Below are 18,675 nucleotides of genomic sequence, written 5' to 3' on the forward strand. Positions count from 1 at the left end.
AAGGAGCCATGTAGCTGCAATGGAGTGTTCGTGCCAGAGTCGAGATGTATTCACAGAATTACTCTTGTCTTCTGGCGTTGGAAGGCGTCTTGCTCATGAAATAACTACCTAGCGGGAGGTAGCTCCCCTCCCCGAAGAGAGGAAAGCCCACACTCGACCACTAACTTACTCCAGCACCGGGAACTCGAACACAACGTCCTTGTTGGTCAGCTTCTTGTACACGGTGGCGAAGGTGTCCAGCTTGGTCTCGACGTTGACCTGGTCCTTGGGGTCCAGCTGCACCTTGAGCAGCTTGGAGCCGTCGAGGCGGCAGCGCGTGCGCTTGCCGACGATCTCCGTGGGGAACACGAGGTCCTATAGACGCACAAGACAACGCCTTCTTTGTTCTGCGCGCTACCACCACGCGGGCTTGTCCGCACTATCGCGAACTCCGGGTCGTATTGGACGCCGCGGTTTGCCTCTACTGATCGGGGCCTGTCCTCTAGCGATCGGGGCCTGTCCTCTAGCGACCGGGGCCTGTACTACACTTGGCTGCGTTTCGGACACATTGGCGCCAGTATGCTGCTGCTGGCCTCGTCGCACAGTCGACATCCTGGCGTTGCTGTCCACTGGGGTGGGTGGCCGTCGAGCTCGACGGCCAGCTTCTTCCGGCGTTTTCCCACGCGCACGACCGTCGTGACGGCTCGATCGTCTGTGTGTTGGAAAGTAGGCTGCGGTGTATGTAGCGGTCGTCGAAGTGATCCCGATGGACACGTTGAGCAGGTGCGCTGCGCCCCGGGTCGGTGGGACTGTGTGGTTTGTTGCAATGGGATGGAGCAGCGGTGGGAGGTCGACGTGAGCGGTGCATGAAGGAGAGCGATTGTGGGTGTGCGAGAGCGATTGTGGGGAGGCCGCGGGGTTGTAGTATGGTTTCGCTGTGCGTTTGTTTGCGCTCGGCGTTTGGTTGTTGATTTTCGATGTGGTGAAAAAGCGGTGGCTGCGTTCGGTTGTAAGAGCCCCTATAGCTCAGTGGTAGAGCACCCGCTTAGTAAGCGGAAGGTCGGTAGTTCAATCCTGCCTGGGGGCAAATTCCTTGCAATCGTTTCACGTTCGAGCGTGCTCGTGTCGTTCGTGAGCGAGGCGTGCATCACGCCGTCTTTGCTCCTTTCTGCTTGCGCCTACGTGTCTCTCTTTTCGCTCCGCTCACGCCCGCGCCGCCTTCTTTGTTCTGCGCGCTACCACCACGCGGGCTTGTCCGCACTATCGCGAACTCCGGGTCGTATTGGACGCCGCGGTTTGCCTCTACTGATCGGGGCCTGTCCTCTAGCGATCGGGGCCTGTCCTCTAGCGACCGGGGCCTGTACTACACTTGGCTGCGTTTCGGACACATTGGCGCCAGTATGCTGCTGCTGGCCTCGTCGCACAGTCGACATCCTGGCGTTGCTGTCCACTGGGGTGGGTGGCCGTCGAGCTCGACGGCCAGCTTCTTCCGGCGTTTTCTCACGCGCACGACCGTCGTGACGGCCCGATCGTCTGTGTGTTGGAAAGTAGGCTGCGGTGTATGTAGCGGTCGTCGAAGTGATCCCGATGGACACGTTGAGCAGGTGCGCTGCGCCCCGGGTCGGTGGGACTGTGTGGTTTGTTGCAATGGGATGGAGCAGCGGTGGGAGGTCGACGTGAGCGGTGCATGAAGGAGAGCGATTGTGGGTGTGCGAGAGCGATTGTGGGGAGGCCGCGGGGTTGTAGTATTGTTTCGTGGTGCGTTTGTTTGCGCTCGGCGTTTGGTTGTTGATTTTCGATGTGGTGAAAAAGCGGTGGCTGCGTTCGGTTGTAAGAGCCCCTATAGCTCAGTGGTAGAGCACCCGCTTAGTAAGCGGAAGGTCGGTAGTTCAATCCTGCCTGGGGGCAAATTCCTTGCAATCGTTTCACGTTCGAGCGTGCTCGTGTCGTTCGTGAGCGAGGCGTGCATCACGCCGTCTTTGCTCCTTTCTGCTTGCGCCTACGTGTCTCTCTTTTCGCTCCGCTCACGCCCGCGCCGCCTTCTTTGTTCTGCGCGCTACCACCACGCGGGCTTGTCCGCACTATCGCGAACTCCGGGTCGTATTGGACGCCGCGGTTTGCCTCTACTGATCGGGGCCTGTCCTCTAGCGATCGGGGCCTGTCCTCTAGCGACCGGGGCCTGTACTACACTTGGCTGCGTTTCGGACACATTGGCGCCAGTATGCTGCTGCTGGCCTCGTCGCACAGTCGACATCCTGGCGTTGCTGTCCACTGGGGTGGGTGGCCGTCGAGCTCGACGGCCAGCTTCTTCCGGCGTTTTCTCACGCGCACGACCGTCGTGACGGCCCGATCGTCTGTGTGTTGGAAAGTAGGCTGCGGTGTATGTAGCGGTCGTCGAAGTGATCCCGATGGACACGTTGAGCAGGTGCGCTGCGCCCCGGGTCGGTGGGACTGTGTGGTTTGTTGCAATGGGATGGAGCAGCGGTGGGAGGTCGACGTGAGCGGTGCATGAAGGAGAGCGATTGTGGGTGTGCGAGAGCGATTACGGGGAGACCGCGGGGTGGTAGTATGGTTTGGTGGTGCGTTTGTTTGCGCTCGGCGTTTGGTTGTTGATTTTCGATGTGGTGAAAAAGCGGTGGCTGCGTTCGGTTGTAAGAGCCCCTATAGCTCAGTGGTAGAGCACCCGCTTAGTAAGCGGAAGGTCGGTAGTTCAATCCTGCCTGGGGGCAAATTCCTTGCAATCGTTTCACGTTCGAGCGTGCTCGTGTCGTTCGTGAGCGAGGCGTGCATCACGCCGTCTTTGCTCCTTTCCGCTTGCGCCTACGTGTCTCTCTTTTCGCTCCGCTCACGCCCGCGCCGCCTTCTTTGTTCTGCGCGCTACCACCACGCGGGCTTGTCCGCACTATCGCGAACTCCGGGTCGTATTGGACGCCGCGGTTTGCCTCTAGTGATCGGGGCCTGTCCTCTAGCGATCGGGGCCTGTCCTCTAGTGATCGGGGCCTGTACTACACTTGGCTGCGTTTCGGACACATTGGCGCCAGTATGCTGCTGCTGGCCTCGTCGCACAGTCGACATCCTGGCGTTGCTGTCCACTGGGGTGGGTGGCCGTCGAGCTCGACGGCCAGCTTCTTCCGGCGTTTTCTCACGCGCACGACCGTCGTGACGGCCCGATCGTCTGTGTGTTGGAAAGTAGGCTGCGGTGTATGTAGCGGTCGTCGAAGTGATCCCGATGGACACGTTGAGCAGGTGCGCTGCGCCCCGGGTCGGTGGGACTGTGTGGTTTGTTGCAATGGGATGGAGCAGCGGTGGGAGGTCGACGTGAGCGGTGCATGAAGGAGAGCGATTGTGGGTGTGCGAGAGCGATTGTGGGGAGGCCGCGGGGTTGTAGTATTGTTTCGTGGTGCGTTTGTTTGCGCTCGGCGTTTGGTTGTTGATTTTCGATGTGGTGAAAAAGCGGTGGCTGCGTTCGGTTGTAAGAGCCCCTATAGCTCAGTGGTAGAGCACCCGCTTAGTAAGCGGAAGGTCGGTAGTTCAATCCTGCCTGGGGGCAAATTCCTTGCAATCGTTTCACGTTCGAGCGTGCTCGTGTCGTTCGTGAGCGAGGCGTGCATCACGCCGTCTTTGCTCCTTTCTGCTTGCGCCTACGTGTCTCTCTTTTCGCTCCGCTCACGCCCGCGCCGCCTTCTTTGTTCTGCGCGCTACCACCACGCGGGCTTGTCCGCACTATCGCGAACTCCGGGTCGTATTGGACGCCGCGGTTTGCCTCTACTGATCGGGGCCTGTCCTCTAGCGATCTAGTGATCGGGGCCTGTCCTCTAGCGATCAGGGCCTGTACTACACTTGGCTGCGTTTCGGACACATTGGCGCCAGTATGCTGCTGCTGGCCTCGTCGCACAGTCGACATCCTGGCGTTGCTGTCCACTGGGGTGGGTGGCCGTCGAGCTCGACGGCCAGCTTCTTCCGGCGTTTTCCACGCGCACGACCGTCGTGACGGCTCGATCGTCTGTGTGTTGGAAAGTAGGCTGCGGTGTATGTAGCGGTCGTCGAAGTGATCCCGATGGACACGTTGAGCAGGTGCGCTGCGCCCCGGGTCGGTGGGACTGTGTGGTTTGTTGCAATGGGATGGAGCAGCGGTGGGAGGTCAACGTGAGCGGTGCATGAAGGAGAGCGATTGTGGGTGTGCGAGAGCATTGTGGGGAGGCCGCGGGGTTGTAGTATGGTTTCGCTGTGCGTTTGTTTGCGCTCGGCGTTTGGTTGTTGATTTTCGATGTGGTGAAAAAGCGGTGGCTGCGTTCGGTTGTAAGAGCCCCTATAGCTCAGTGGTAGAGCACCCGCTTAGTAAGCGGAAGGTCGGTAGTTCAATCCTGCCTGGGGGCAAATTCCTTGCAATCGTTTCACGTTCGAGCGTGCTCGTGTCGTTCGTGAGCGAGGCGTGCATCACGCCGTCTTTGCTCCTTTCCGCTTGCGCCTACGTGTCTCTCTTTTCGCTCCGCTCACGCCCGCGCCGCCTTCTTTGTTCTGCGCGCTACCACCACGCGGGCTTGTCCGCACTATCGCGAACTCCGGGTCGTATTGGACGCCGCGGTTTGCCTCTAGTGATCGGGGCCTGTCCTCTAGCGATCGGGGCCTGTCCTCTAGTGATCGGGGCCTGTCCTCTAGCGATCAGGGCCTGTACTACACTTGGCTGCGTTTCGGACACATTGGCGCCAGTATGCTGCTGCTGGCCTCGTCGCACAGTCGACATCCTGGCGTTGCTGTCCACTGGGGTGGGTGGCCGTCGAGCTCGACGGCCAGCTTCTTCCGGCGTTTTCTCACGCGCACGACCGTCGTGACGGCCCGATCGTCTGTGTGTTGGAAAGTAGGCTGCGGTGTATGTAGCGGTCGTCGAAGTGATCCCGATGGACACGTTGAGCAGGTGCGCTGCGCCCCGGGTCGGTGGGACTGTGTGGTTTGTTGCAATGGGATGGAGCAGCGGTGGGAGGTCGACGTGAGCAGTGCATGAAGGAGAGCGGTTGTGGGTGTGCGAGAGCGATTGTGGGGAGGCCGCGGGGCGGTAGTATTGTTTCGTGGTGCGTTTGTTTGCGCTCGGCGTTTGGTTGTTGATTTTCGATGTGGTGAAAAAGCGGTGGCTGCGTTCGGTTGTAAGAGCCCTATAGCTCAGTGGTAGAGCACCCGCTTAGTAAGCGGAAGGTCGGTAGTTCAATCCTGCCTGGGGGCAAATTCCTTGCAATCGTTTCACGTTCGAGCGTGCTCGTGTCGTTCGTGAGCGAGGCGTGCATCACGCCGTCTTTGCTCCTTTCTGCTTGCGCCTACGTGTCTCTCTTTTCGCTCCGCTCACGCCCGCGCCGCCTTCTTTGTTCTGCGCGCTACCACCACGCGGGCTTGTCCGCACTATCGCGAACTCCGGGTCGTATTGGACGCCGCGGTTTGCCTCTACTGATCGGGGCCTGTCCTCTAGCGATCGGGGCCTGTCCTCTAGCGACCAGGGCCTGTACTACACTTGGCTGCGTTTCGGACACATTGGCGCCAGTATGCTGCTGCTGGCCTCGTCGCACAGTCGACATCCTGGCGTTGCTGTCCACTGGGGTGGGTGGCCGTCGAGCTCGACGGCCAGCTTCTTCCGGCGTTTTCCCACGCGCACGACCGTCGTGACGGCTCGATCGTCTGTGTGTTGGAAAGTAGGCTGCGGTGTATGTAGCGGTCGTCGAAGTGATCCCGATGGACACGTTGAGCAGGTGCGCTGCGCCCCGGGTCGGTGGGACTGTGTGGTTTGTTGCAATGGGATGGAGCAGCGGTGGGAGGTCAACGTGAGCGGTGCATGAAGGAGAGCGATTGTGGGTGTGCGAGAGCATTGTGGGGAGGCCGCGGGGTTGTAGTATGGTTTCGCTGTGCGTTTGTTTGCGCTCGGCGTTTGGTTGTTGATTTTCGATGTGGTGAAAAAGCGGTGGCTGCGTTCGGTTGTAAGAGCCCCTATAGCTCAGTGGTAGAGCACCCGCTTAGTAAGCGGAAGGTCGGTAGTTCAATCCTGCCTGGGGGCAAATTCCTTGCAATCGTTTCACGTTCGAGCGTGCTCGTGTCGTTCGTGAGCGAGGCGTGCATCACGCCGTCTTTGCTCCTTTCTGCTTGCGCCTACGTGTCTCTCTTTTCGCTCCGCTCACGCCCGCGCCGCCTTCTTTGTTCTGCGCGCTACCACCACGCGGGCTTGTCACGATTGCAAGGAATTTGCCCCCAGGCAGGATTGAACTACCGACCTTCCGCTTACTAAGCGGGTGCTCTACCACTGAGCTATAGGGGCTCTTACAACCGAACGCAGCCACCACTTTTTCACCACATCGAAAATCAACAACCAAACGCCGAGCGCAAACAAACGCACCACGAAACAATACTACAACCCCGCGGCCTCCCCACAATCGCTCTCGCACACCCACAATCGCTCTCCTTCATGCACCGCTCACGTCGACCTCCCACCGCTGCTCCATCCCATTGCAACAAACCACACAGTCCCACCGACCCGGGGCGCAGCGCACCTGCTCAACGTGTCCATCGGGATCACTTCGACGACCGCTACATACACCGCAGCCTACTTTCCAACACACAGACGATCGAGCCGTCACGACGGTCGTGCGCGTGGGAAAACGCCGGAAGAAGCTGGCCGTCGAGCTCGACGGCCACCCACCCCAGTGGACAGCAACGCCAGGATGTCGACTGTGCGACGAGGCCAGCAGCAGCATACTGGCGCCAATGTGTCCGAAACGCAGCCAAGTGTAGTACAGGCCCCGGTCGCTAGAGGACAGGCCCCGATCGCTAGAGGACAGGCCCCGATCAGTAGAGGCAAACCGCGGCGTCCAATACGACCCGGAGTTCGCGATAGTGCGGACAAGCCCGCGTGGTGGTAGCGCGCAGAACAAAGAAGGCGGCGCGGGCGTGAGCGGAGCGAAAAGAGAGACACGTAGGCGCAAGCAGAAAGGAGCAAAGACGGCGTGATGCACGCCTCGCTCACGAACGACACGAGCACGCTCGAACGTGAAACGATTGCAAGGAATTTGCCCCCAGGCAGGATTGAACTACCGACCTTCCGCTTACTAAGCGGGTGCTCTACCACTGAGCTATAGGGGCTCTTACAACCGAACGCAGCCACCGCTTTTTCACCACATCGAAAATCAACAACCAAACGCCGAGCGCAAACAAACGCACCACGAAACAATACTACCGCCCCGCGGCCTCCCCACAATCGCTCTCGCACACCCACAATCGCTCTCCTTCATGCACCGCTCACGTCGACCTCCCACCGCTGCTCCATCCCATTGCAACAAACCACACAGTCCCACCGACCCGGGGCGCAGCGCACCTGCTCAACGTGTCCATCGGGATCACTTCGACGACCGCTACATACACCGCAGCCTACTTTCCAACACACAGACGATCGGGCCGTCACGACGGTCGTGCGCGTGAGAAAACGCCGGAAGAAGCTGGCCGTCGAGCTCGACGGCCACCCACCCCAGTGGACAGCAACGCCAGGATGTCGACTGTGCGACGAGGCCAGCAGCAGCATACTGGCGCCAATGTGTCCGAAAAGCGCTTCGTCGCCTCTCTCGTCTATTCTGGTGCGCTCCTGTAGCGCGAACAGCACGTGAACACACGTGACATACTTGAATTGGAAGCGACATTGATCGACACGTCTGGTGGCCAGCCAGTCTGAGGTTGTTTTTTACTCTCCATGCGTGCATTGTACTGGCCGCCGTCGGCATCGCCCATGACATAGGCAGCCTTTAGCGGTTCACCAACCATCTTGCTGTACACCCATTGCAACACCACAAAAGCCTCCGCATAATATTCCTCCTTTTGCTCCGAAGTAATAAATGGCGCGAGCAGGTAAAAAGCACAGAACGTAACCGGTGGTCGGTACGTGCGAGATGGGTGCGCGGAGCAGAGAGATTGTCACCTTTGATGGAGGTTTAGACAACTTTGAATGAAATTAATTTCATGATTTGGGGAATATTGTGTCAGTTTCAACTACCTCCAAAGTTCATGACAACTTTGATTGCGGATTAGGCCAACAATGGTCGTAGTCCAAGACCCAAACGGGTAGTTGTATGTTCCATTGAAATGACCGATAGAGATGCGCTTGTTATCGTCAAGAGTCCCAAGAGGTTGACACTCCACCTACGACGCACCCCAATACGGGGTCTAGAGTCCTTCTAATACGTCTTCAAGCAAACGGATCGCAAATGACGTTTCGGTTTTGAAGACGTCATACTATACTAATTCTAACTATGCATTCCTACCTTCGGACAATACTGTAAAGCATGAGGATTAGGACTGGATTGAACAGTAAAGAACTTGCGATGGATCTAAGTCTCTGTGCGACACTCTATTAACGCGGACATTCTGCTCCTCCTTAGACTCGTCCTCGCTGTCCGGTTTGGCAATCGCAACCCCATCCATATGGGCCTCAAAATCACGGGATCGCAACTCTTCCAGGGTATCGACGAACCGCCTAGATTAGGCAGGACCCGGGACTCCTCGTTGGTGATGTACGCCCACCCAGCGTTAGGAGCTCGCTTGCGGCTGTGTGACCAGCAATACGCGGCGGGAACGTGGTCTTTACATTCCGGGGAGAGTTCGAGTGGTTGCCCGGGCAGGCGATCGTGGAGACCTGGTTCGTGTTCAGGAACAGTTCCACGGGGGTAAGCGACATCTCGACGGGGGCGGACAAGGTCGCGAACGGCTATGAATTTCAGAGGATCGCCTGAATTCCAGAATCCAAAATCGGACTTAGGCTAGGAATTTCAGGCGACTCTTTGCAAATAAGAGCGAATATGGACCTTATCTGTTGAGAAAAGTCCTGGCGTTGACGATATCAGGATTGAGTGGGAATCGAAAGATGGAGTGAAAGGCAGGGTCGAGGGGGGGCTCCAAAAACGGGACACCACAGCTGTTGCTCTATTTCTATATTGATTTCCATACCTTCGGCTCTTCCAACTCTTTATTATACATATACGTAAGGGACATCATGGATGGGGGTAATATTGAATATATCAAAATGGTAGAGAAGGGAATCGACCAGCCACGATTTCATCAACTTCCAACTTGAAACAAAAGTCGGAAATTTGGAGAAGTGGAACGTTCTAGAGAGGAGGGAGGGAGCTGTAAGGTATACCCAAGAACGTGCCCCTGTCACACTGTAAAACCTCCAATACATATAGGCCGGCGTTACGGCCCTCGGTCATGACGCTGAAGCGTCGAGTGTTACTCCTTCGAATCTCCATCACGAAGTTACGGTCATTCCCATTAAATTGGTTTTCACTTAGTTGACGAATGTCCACGACAACATTGTTTTTGTTGATCCAGCGAGAGTATACTCGGCGAAAAAAATCCATAAAATGTGTCCAGGAGACACCGCGGTCAGGAATACCACTTCTCTTGCAGTAGGAGTTTACCTCTTTATCTGAATATGACATTATCCAGCCGAGCCTCTCTTCCAGAATCGTTCTCATGGTTTCAAACATACATCGGCTCTTGCCATCGTCTGAGAGCAGCTGCCTCGCGGCTTTGCTGGTGTTAGCCCATTCTGCGAACTGAAACACCTTTTTACTGTTTGTCGAGCACGTCTTGTTAAATCGTTCGATCCCTTCCTTCTACTCCATGTAAAGGGCCACGGCAACCAGTCGATTCTTTTGGCCGTCTGCTAAAAGGGTACTAACCCATTGCCAGCTCCTTCTGGAATATCTCCCTCCACCCACAAAACAAAGTACTGGAGATACCCGCCAACCCCTTGCCAGTTGGTAATGCGTTCTCCCGTTCGGTATCGAGGTCTGACACCTTCTGATCAGTCGTAGGGATAGAATCCCTTGCTTCGACGAGACGAGCACCATCCACGTGTTAGCGTCCCTGTGATAGTAGGCTGGGGGCCGCGGGCCGTACACCGGAGACGACAATTTCATCGTCGCTTCCACTTCCGCTGGCAAGTCTCGCAAAACGGTATATGGATTCATCGAACGGTGAACCATCATCGTCACTCTTCCAAGTTTGAGACCGGGTCTTGCGTTTCCCTAGCGTTCGAGTCACTGTACGTTCGCCATCAGGCCGCGATTCATCATTCCTAGACTTCTTCGACCTCGAAACCGCGCATGCTGGGTCCGGCGCCCTGACGTGCAGCTCGGGCTCCGACATGGCTCAGGCGGCGATGTCTGAGAACGTTGGATGCTTTGACCAGTTGTCGTCCGGACAGAGACCAATGATCACAGAATAAATAATGCCGTGCAAGAAGTAGAAGACAACGCATCAATAATGACATGCAAGACAAGGAACACATACATTATGCCATTATGGTAGCATCATGTGAGGCCAAGCTGTATTTGGTTATCGGCGAAAACCGTCAACAGTACGTACGTCCCAGTGGCTTTCAGCTCCCAGTAGCTTGTGTTCTGGCGCAAAGAAAGAAGCTGCTCAAGCGTGATAGGGTGCAGGCTGTTGCGCTCGTGGCCGAACGTGACCCACGCCATGCTGAAGAATCTCTCCACCATGTTCGAGGTGGGTGGCACACTTCGCAGCAGAGCATACTGCTGCTCTTGCTCAGCAAGCCGGCGTCGATTTTGAAGGCGCTCAACGAAAGAACCCTCTTCTTCAGCATCATAACCGACAGCGTCCCGTACAGCGCCAACCGCACACGGGCGCAGCGCCGCCTTCTTGGCCCGGGTCAGCCTATCCATCTTACCCCGGAGCACGCGGACGCAGCCAGACTCAAAGTCGGGGCTGTGGACGATATCAGGACGCGGGCCTGCATAGAATCGATGTTTCAGTTAGAATTTTCTAGCATTCATACCCGCACATTAAGCTTACCAAGGTACGAGGCGTACTGAGGTCTCAGCAATAAGCCCGTCAAACCATTCGCATACATCTAGCAGGTCCACATCACTTCCTTGGAGAGCCTTCGAAACAGATTCGACATCTTTCAGTTTTTTGTACATAGAGCGCATGCGGCGGTTGCAAGCCGGAGCAGGCAGCATGTCTGCGATGTCGTCATCGTTCTTGTCAAGGTGCTCCAGGAGCTGGAAGTACCGATGCAGCATCGAGAACGTTGAACTCCAACGGGTATCTTGGCGAATTACAGGTCGAAGGTCCGTTTTAAGGCTAAAGTTAAAATGAATAATAAGAAATTAAACAATTAATAACTGAATAGCGTAAACAGCTCCAAATAAGAAGGCGTACCGCAACTTTGCAGATTGAGTAAGTGTCCGCAGCTTGATCATCAGCGCTTGCACTTCAGCAAGGTCGGTCTCGTGGTCTTCAAGCTGCTGCTGAACAGCTCGGTTGAGTCGGTGAGAGGCACATCCGACTAGGGGTACGCCCACTTGGGTAGCAAGCCGTCTGGTGACGCTACATTTGTCACCGGAAAAAAGACGCACTGGTCCAGCTGCGTGCCGAAGTCGCGTGGCAGCATGTCAGCGAGGAACTCCCTGTGAGCAGCAGTGGAAAGGCCGTCGTCCTCCTCGTTCAGGAGAGGAGCCATGCACAGAAGTGGACCCTTTACCTTGCCGTCGACTTCGTAGCAGGCGAAAACGGCAAGGTAGTGCTCAGACATATGGGTCCATCCATCCAAAATGAGGCCAAAACTGTCCGGCATCTCGGATGCAATGGACCTCTCAAGTGCCAAAACGACCCCTTCCATCGTAGCTCGCAACGTTTCCACGCAGATCGGATCCAGAGTCGTGAAGCTAGTTTTAGATAACAAATAAACGTAATTCCGTTAGTATTTGTATGCACATTTCTTTTCAAAATGTAGAGGCAAGTGCTTGAATCACCGTCGAGTTGCTCGATTCTCGCAGAAAGAGAGGGGCAGATTGTTCATGGCAATCCAAAGTAGCCATCCATATAGCATCTGCGAAGTCCGCCGAACGTTGTTCAACAAAGATCCCGTTTCCCCCGTCGTGGCTTCGAGCATCTCCGTCTCGACATTGGGGTGCTCGCGCCTCACGTGCTGCATGAGGTTCGCTAGACCGTTGCGGTAGGTCTGCTTTCGGACCGTGCCGCAACGGCAACGGAAGTACTCGAGGATGACTTCATCATGGTCGTCGAGGCACGGCCGAAAGTAGAACCCAGTAACCTGGGCGGAGGTGAAGCTTGTGCCGGCAGGGCGCGAAACGAAGATCATTGCGGGGTGGGCTGGGTGGGACGGGGAGTTGCTGGTGGTTTGCAAAATGCAGAATGGGAGCAGCAGCTTCTGGTGAGTACTGGAAGCATCAGGGTTGGTCATGACAAACGAAGTCCGGTTGGATCGAGACTGGTTGGTCAGGACTGCACAACAACCACGATGGATGTATTATCACATTTCGTAGGAAGTGAGCATAAATTATGACATATCGGGGTTCCGATAACATATATTATGCATGGAAATGTATGAACCTTATTTTTTATGGCAATGCTATTATCGGGAGCGCTGGCTCGGGCTCCGACATGGCTAAGGCGGCGATGTCTGAGAACGTTGAATGCTTTGACCTGTTGTCGTCCGGGCAGAGACCAATGCGCCGGTCGCCACGCCCTTCGCCAGCATTTTCCTCCAGTGTTTCGTTGGAGGCGTAGTTCAGCCGCCCTACTCTGAGTCACCTCTACATTCACTTTGAACAACGACCTTTGAGCTCACCACGGCGTCTGATTCTTTCCCACCGGCCTTCCTATTGGTGCGTTTTTCACAGCGCTGGAGCAGGACGCAGATTCGGGGCAATTACAACCGCTCGCCTTCTTCATTATGGGCTTCGGCACGCTCTCCGTGCCGCAATCAGCGTCGAGCTGGGCGGGTGCCTCCCTCGCGCTGGAGCTGGACGCTGACTCGGAGCCATCGCCGCCTCTCGCCTTCTTCTTTGCGCACGTCAGCAGCCCCTTCTTCGTGTCGGTTCCTTGCATCGCGGGTGCGGTCTCCGCTTGATTTGGCCATTGCCTTTGGTAGCTTCCTCACCTTGTGACAGCTACTCTGCTTCGGCTTGTTAATTAGAAAGATCTCCAGATTACACGTTTAGAAATTTCAAATGTGACAATGTACGCTTTCAACAGGGTGAATTTCAAGAGTACTCGTTCAATGAGTATACGTATAACCTGTCAATTATTTTATCTTTCAATGTAACAATATATGCTATCTGGATATCAAAAGTACGATTTCCCAAAGGGTCGGGCCATCCCATCCTGAAATTCCCAGGGGACGCGGTTACAGCTGCAAATTTGGGCTATCCGCGAATCCTCGAACACACGCGAGGTAAGCTGGTGCTTCCTGGTAAACATTCTATTGCCTGCTCGCTACGGATTAGAATCCCAACTAACAGGCCTTGCTCTATCGATGTCTGTCTGATGTACTGTAGCAATGTCTGAAGGTTCCTCGTACTGCCAGCTCGATCTAACATTGGACAAAGCCTGTAACTACACATGCACAGACTGATACAGGAAATGGAACGGAAGCATTCTGGAAGAGCTGAGCTCGAAGAGGCAGTCGATATTTCTGGGTAGAAGTCTGCTTACACAGCCGTGGTGGTCCTGCAACTCCGATAGCTATGACATAGATGCTCCGTTTGCTGTACAGATCGACAGCTTTTCTCCAACGATGAAAGCTTTCAAAACCGAGCAGTACTATGGTTGCTGGCGAGAACCGCCTTAAACGTCAACGAGGCGCGATGCGTCTTGCACGAAGATACCGAAGGTAGCGGCTATGTTGAGAGCTGTAACGATTTCGTCACAGAGGATCAGGTTCTGGCCACTGAAGAGCACTTCACCGACCGTCACATGCTTACGCTCGCCACCACTCACATCTTGGGAATTGTCAGCGACCTTTGATTGGAAATTGAAGAATATTTTGGTAGACTTGGCTTGAACGTATCTCGAGTCGTAACCGTAAGTTGATGCGGTCGACCACAACGTAGTATGTCCCGGTTATTGGCAACATATGCTGTGAGCAGAATTGTGAGCTGACTAATATTTGGTGGCACAGCACCTTGGTTTTAGACAGAAATGGTTTGGACACGTCAACACACTGCTACAGTATGAGTAGCTGAAAAACGATCTCAAATGAAGCTTGATTGGTCAGCCTTGGACCATCCTTACAGATCTTCATAAGACAATGTAGATGCTCAAGCATAACCCAGTAACTTCCAGGCATCTCTTTCTAAGTGAGCTCATCGGTGGGTTGTGGAGACAATGCGTGGATTCTGTGGGGGACAAACGTTAATAAACATCGACTTCAACTACATTGGATAACGTCAACTGTCACACCACCATCGAAGCCAATTGTGCTGTGTGGATTCATGTCCACTCACACCGAAGTTTGATCCATGTTGATGACATATTTGTACCTACCTGCACATCTTCCGGCTGGGAAGAAGGGCTTGCGCGAGTTGGTGGTAGTTAGGTGGCGCTCGGGGGAGCCAAGTGCACGGCTTTAGCGACGTTTTACACCCTCAAACTACTTTTTACGATTTGACTTATTTTTACTTTTTACGACGTTGCATGATCGCCGTTACTTATGGTAACGTCACCTTTGTTAGTAATAATATAGCTCAAAGTAACTGTTTTTAAGAATATTGAGGCTTCCAGAGATCAACTCAATAGCTGACTCGCATGATTGCGTACATGTCTGCCTAATATTAGCTTCAAGTGCACCCATTAACCTCACTAAAATCAACTTCATTCCAAGTTTTGCTTTCAACTACGCCTCTGAACCCAGATTCCTATTGTCGGGTTCGAGGCTCTGCACTCTTCGCTCTCGACGCTTCTGATTTGGCTATAGTAAAAACACTCGGTTTATTGCGTCCTGACGTCGTGATTGAAAGCACGTAAAAACCGAAGGGCGATTTGGTGTGGCTTATTGTCGACGAAGGAACTCTGAGAGTCGTGGTACTCAAAAGGTGATTCAAGCACGCTGGAATGACTTTGACTAAGTTTGTGGATTTCGCTTGATGGTGGCGAGCAGCCGTAGCAAGCCCAAAAACTTCAAGGCAATATGCAAAGCACATTTGCAAGGTGAATGAACAACAATTTTCCGACAAGCTGCTGATGCCGACGAGAGTACCCATATTCCATAAACGCCAATAGGTTAAATGGTAACTGGAAGATCATGCAAGCCTATTTCGCGCGCAATCACCTGCAGCACGCGGGTTTCCGGGTAAGTCCTGCAGCCAAAGCAACTAACCCCATTCCCGCCACCGTCTTGAAAAAAGTGACTCAAGATCTCGCACATCTTGGTCATGCTGGTTCAGGCCGACATGTTGTCACGTTGCGAAGGAAAAACGGACAAAATGACACGCCCAACGATTGCAGCGTTACTTCTTAGCAAATGACACACGCTCTCTCAGAGAGAAATTATCAAACTAATCATTGACGCCCGCCTCCACAGTGATCAGATTACCAGAAACTGGAAAACTATCTCCGTCTAGTGTCTGAGAAGAAACCCGGGTTCAATCTGAAAGAATATGAACGAAGGCGACGGACCTTCCTGTTGAGAATAAGGATCACTGGATTTGGTTGTTGGTGTAGTGGTCCTATATTGGCTCACTAGAAGGGCTTACACGTGCGCGTACGTGTACGAGGAAGCGTAAGGTTATCTTTAGCTTGAATTAATTATACTCGAGTGGACGAGTAAAACTTAAACCAAATAGAAGCTCCAAGTAGATAGTTGTGTTAAAATGAGAACTGTATTCTTTCTGAAATAATCTTGCGCTTAAATCTATTGTCATCTATGACAGGATCGAATGCGTCATGATGCTCGGCACTTCTGCAATCGTTTCCAATCCAGTTGTTCGCTTGTTCCGCCAGATTGAATGTCGTTTCTCGCAAGTTGGCAGCTTGAAACGAACCCAGTACATGTACTTGACCCGGTGCGCTTTCTCGATGCCTTCTAAATAAAAAGTCCACGACGATCGGCTTGGTTACGCTCAGTTCAGACGCAAGCGGCTTGTGGTATGTCTCGCGATCGCTGTTGGGTAAAAATCTGCGTTCCCTCTTCGTCAGAGTATTCGTTATTCTTGGCGTCGCCCTTGATGTGTCGAAAACAAAACATGTGTCTGGCATGCAGGAATACGATCTCGACAGCAGCGCGGAACGTCTTGTCACGGTCCGATAGAACCGCAGAACGGTAATGTTAGCTCTGGGCCTCTTTTATTAACTCCAACTGTAACGGGGCTACACGTACAAGCGGCTACCGCCACTTGTGGTTCTAACAGATAGGTGTCTGTTAGGAGGTTAGATACTTCCTCACTTTGGTGTAAGGTGCACTAATGGCTATACTTGTAGGTGGCTATCACGATGTGTGGTCCACACACAAGGATCATATCGGAAGAAAAACAGTTTTCTTCTACAAATTAGCGACGTGCATTTCGACAGGGCTCTGCCAACCAGTCGTTGGCAAGTCTAAGGAGACTCTTGATGATAACAAGCGCATGACTATAGGCCATTTCAAGGGAACATTCAAAAACCTGGACTATGAAGCACCCCAATACGGGGTCCAGAGTCCTTCTACCACATCTTAGATGTACCGTATAATACTTCTAGCATCCGACAACATCTAGCATCCGACAAGTGGATTTTAGCCAATCGGATGAGCTAAATTGTCAAGAGTAGCACTTTACTGTTGAGCACTTCTAGCATCCGACAGTCCTAGCTTTAGCCTAAGTTAGGAATCTGTTATGTGTAGCGTACCTAATATTTGGAACGCACTCAAGTCAGAAGTGCGCCAAACCAACGATGGCGCGCCAGCGCCCAGGGAGGAAGCGCGGCGAAAATCGCAAAGGCAAGCATCACCACGAGTTCAAGCGTAGTTCGGAACCCTACTTCGTGAAGCTGGCTGCCATAAATCACTATCGAGACCACAAGAGCATGGACGACACGCTCGCAAAGTTCTTTCCTAATGTTGAGGTCAAGTTACGTGAGACAAAGCGGTGTTACTGCTCTGGGATGATCTGGCTGCACACTGGACACAGGATGTCCAAGCTTATGTGAAGGTGCTGAATGTAGTTCTGGTTCCTGTGCCTCCACGTTGCACGAGTGTGTGTCAGCCCGCCGATATCAGCTGGAACATGCCCGTGAAAGCTCGGCTACGAGCACATTGGTTGGAGAATCTCCAAGCTCAGCTCAGCGCACCTTACCAACCCGGTGTTAACTTCAAGCTAGCAGCTCCGAAGCGAAAGGATGTGACTGAGTGGGTGGTTGCAGCCTGGGGAGACCTCAGCCCGGCAGTTTCTAAGAGCGGATTCTCCTTCATTTCCAAAGGCGCTGCTGCTAGTGAAGAGAGAACAAGTACTGCTCTACCTAGTGACGTTCTACAGACGTCTATTGCTGTCGCAGATGCGCTGCAACGATTGCGGCAGCTTGATCGCCATCTTGGAGAGGTGCGAGATGACAGAGATGTAATTGAGAACGCCGCAGCGGGGGTATTTGAGGTCCTACCAGACGATTAGTAGCTGGCTGACTAAAATTGTGTTTTGTACGTCGTTTAAAAAAACTATTGAGTTTTTGTTAATTCGGTTAACCCTACACCGTGACGATTGGTGGGTTGTCGGATGCTAGAAGTATTATACGGTAACGACTGGTGGAAGATCAGAGGAGGTAGACGACTAGATTGAAGATCCACGGAGGCTGGCTCGAAGAGTCGGAAGGCGCGGTCTTGTGTGGAGGCGACTTGGGGGTTTAGTGAAGACTCGAGCGGAAGTTGGTAAATGGAAAGTGAGATTGAAATGGCTAGTTGCTTGTCGGCTATGGGATTTTTCGAGGAGGTACTCCCTAGTTATCCTTTATGATTATATACATTCTACGATACTAGATTCTCCGCAGTCAATCTGGAAGGTAGGCAAGGACCGCGGTTCACCTGAACCGGTCCGCGTTCTTACTTGAACCGTGTAGAGTAATTCCAAATGAAAAGGATGATGTAGAAGTCGTGCATATCTTAATTCTGCTCGCCCAAACATAAAGTTCACCTGTGATCAGGCGTGTACCAGTACGGTAACTTAGTGGTGGAAATAATGGGATGAAATGACGGTGGTGTGTCGGTACATCCTTCGGGCCTGACTTCTCGTTGACAGTTAGTCAAATCGTTAACGAGAATCTTCCAGTGCGACACATGCTTGATGTCCGCCTCGCGCTCCCACTCACGTCTCCGATGTCGTCTGAGTCGATTTCACCCACCATCGCGTCGCTTGCACAGGGCTTAGCAAGGGCACCAATGAGGTCAGCAGCCGCAATATCAGCGTCATCCAGTACGTTGCCGTAATCCGTTTTGGAGCCATTAGCGATGTTTGATCAGAGACAATCCGTCGCATGCCGAGCGAGTGAATCCATCGAGCAATGGTGACTCGATCCGGTGCTCGCAGCTCGAACTTATCGGTGCCCAGAAGAAGTCGAAGCGGCTCGCGGGCCACCACTCCCGCAGCCTTGCCTTGCGTGGGTAGTTCCAGGTGCATTAGCTGACTGGTAGACGGATGTTGCCCCCTCAGGGACTTTGAAGAGTACCACCTTGATCGAAGCAGCGTACGAGACAACACTTCTGGTGTCCAGTGGCCGGAGAAGTCGTCCCACAGGAATAGAATAGGCACTAGTGTGTCCCGACGAGCAGCGACATGATACACCAGAAACGGTTTTGAAAGGTCGCTGTTCTACCAAACTGCAGTTACGAAACGCCTCAGTTTAGAATCAATCTGTTAGCATAGAAATCAAACTAGCGCG

At 53.7% G+C, this 18,675-nt stretch overlaps 2 protein-coding genes across 2 annotated transcripts; both read right to left on the reverse strand.

The window, feature by feature from the left end:
- Positions 1–165: 165 nt before the first annotated feature.
- IUM83_19321 (40S ribosomal protein S7) lies at positions 166–10,691 on the reverse strand (the record flags this gene model as incomplete). Its single annotated transcript, XM_067944367.1, has 3 exons — positions 166–354; positions 8,365–8,476; positions 10,372–10,691. The coding sequence occupies 3 exons, from the start codon at positions 10,689–10,691 to the stop codon at positions 166–168; spliced, it is 621 nt and encodes a 206-aa protein (XP_067782195.1).
- Positions 10,692–11,317: 626 nt separating this feature from the next.
- IUM83_19322 (GTP-dependent nucleic acid-binding protein engD) lies at positions 11,318–12,133 on the reverse strand (the record flags this gene model as incomplete). Its single annotated transcript, XM_067944368.1, has 2 exons — positions 11,318–11,696; positions 11,784–12,133. 2 exons carry the CDS (start codon positions 12,131–12,133, stop codon positions 11,318–11,320), a joined length of 729 nt encoding a protein of 242 aa, XP_067782178.1.
- Between the last annotated feature and the right edge of the window lie 6,542 nt (positions 12,134–18,675).

The sequence above is a fragment of the Phytophthora cinnamomi genome (genome assembly GCF_018691715.1).
Source record: "Phytophthora cinnamomi strain GKB4 chromosome Unknown Contig109, whole genome shotgun sequence".
Taxonomy (NCBI): domain Eukaryota; phylum Oomycota; class Peronosporomycetes; order Peronosporales; family Peronosporaceae; genus Phytophthora; species Phytophthora cinnamomi.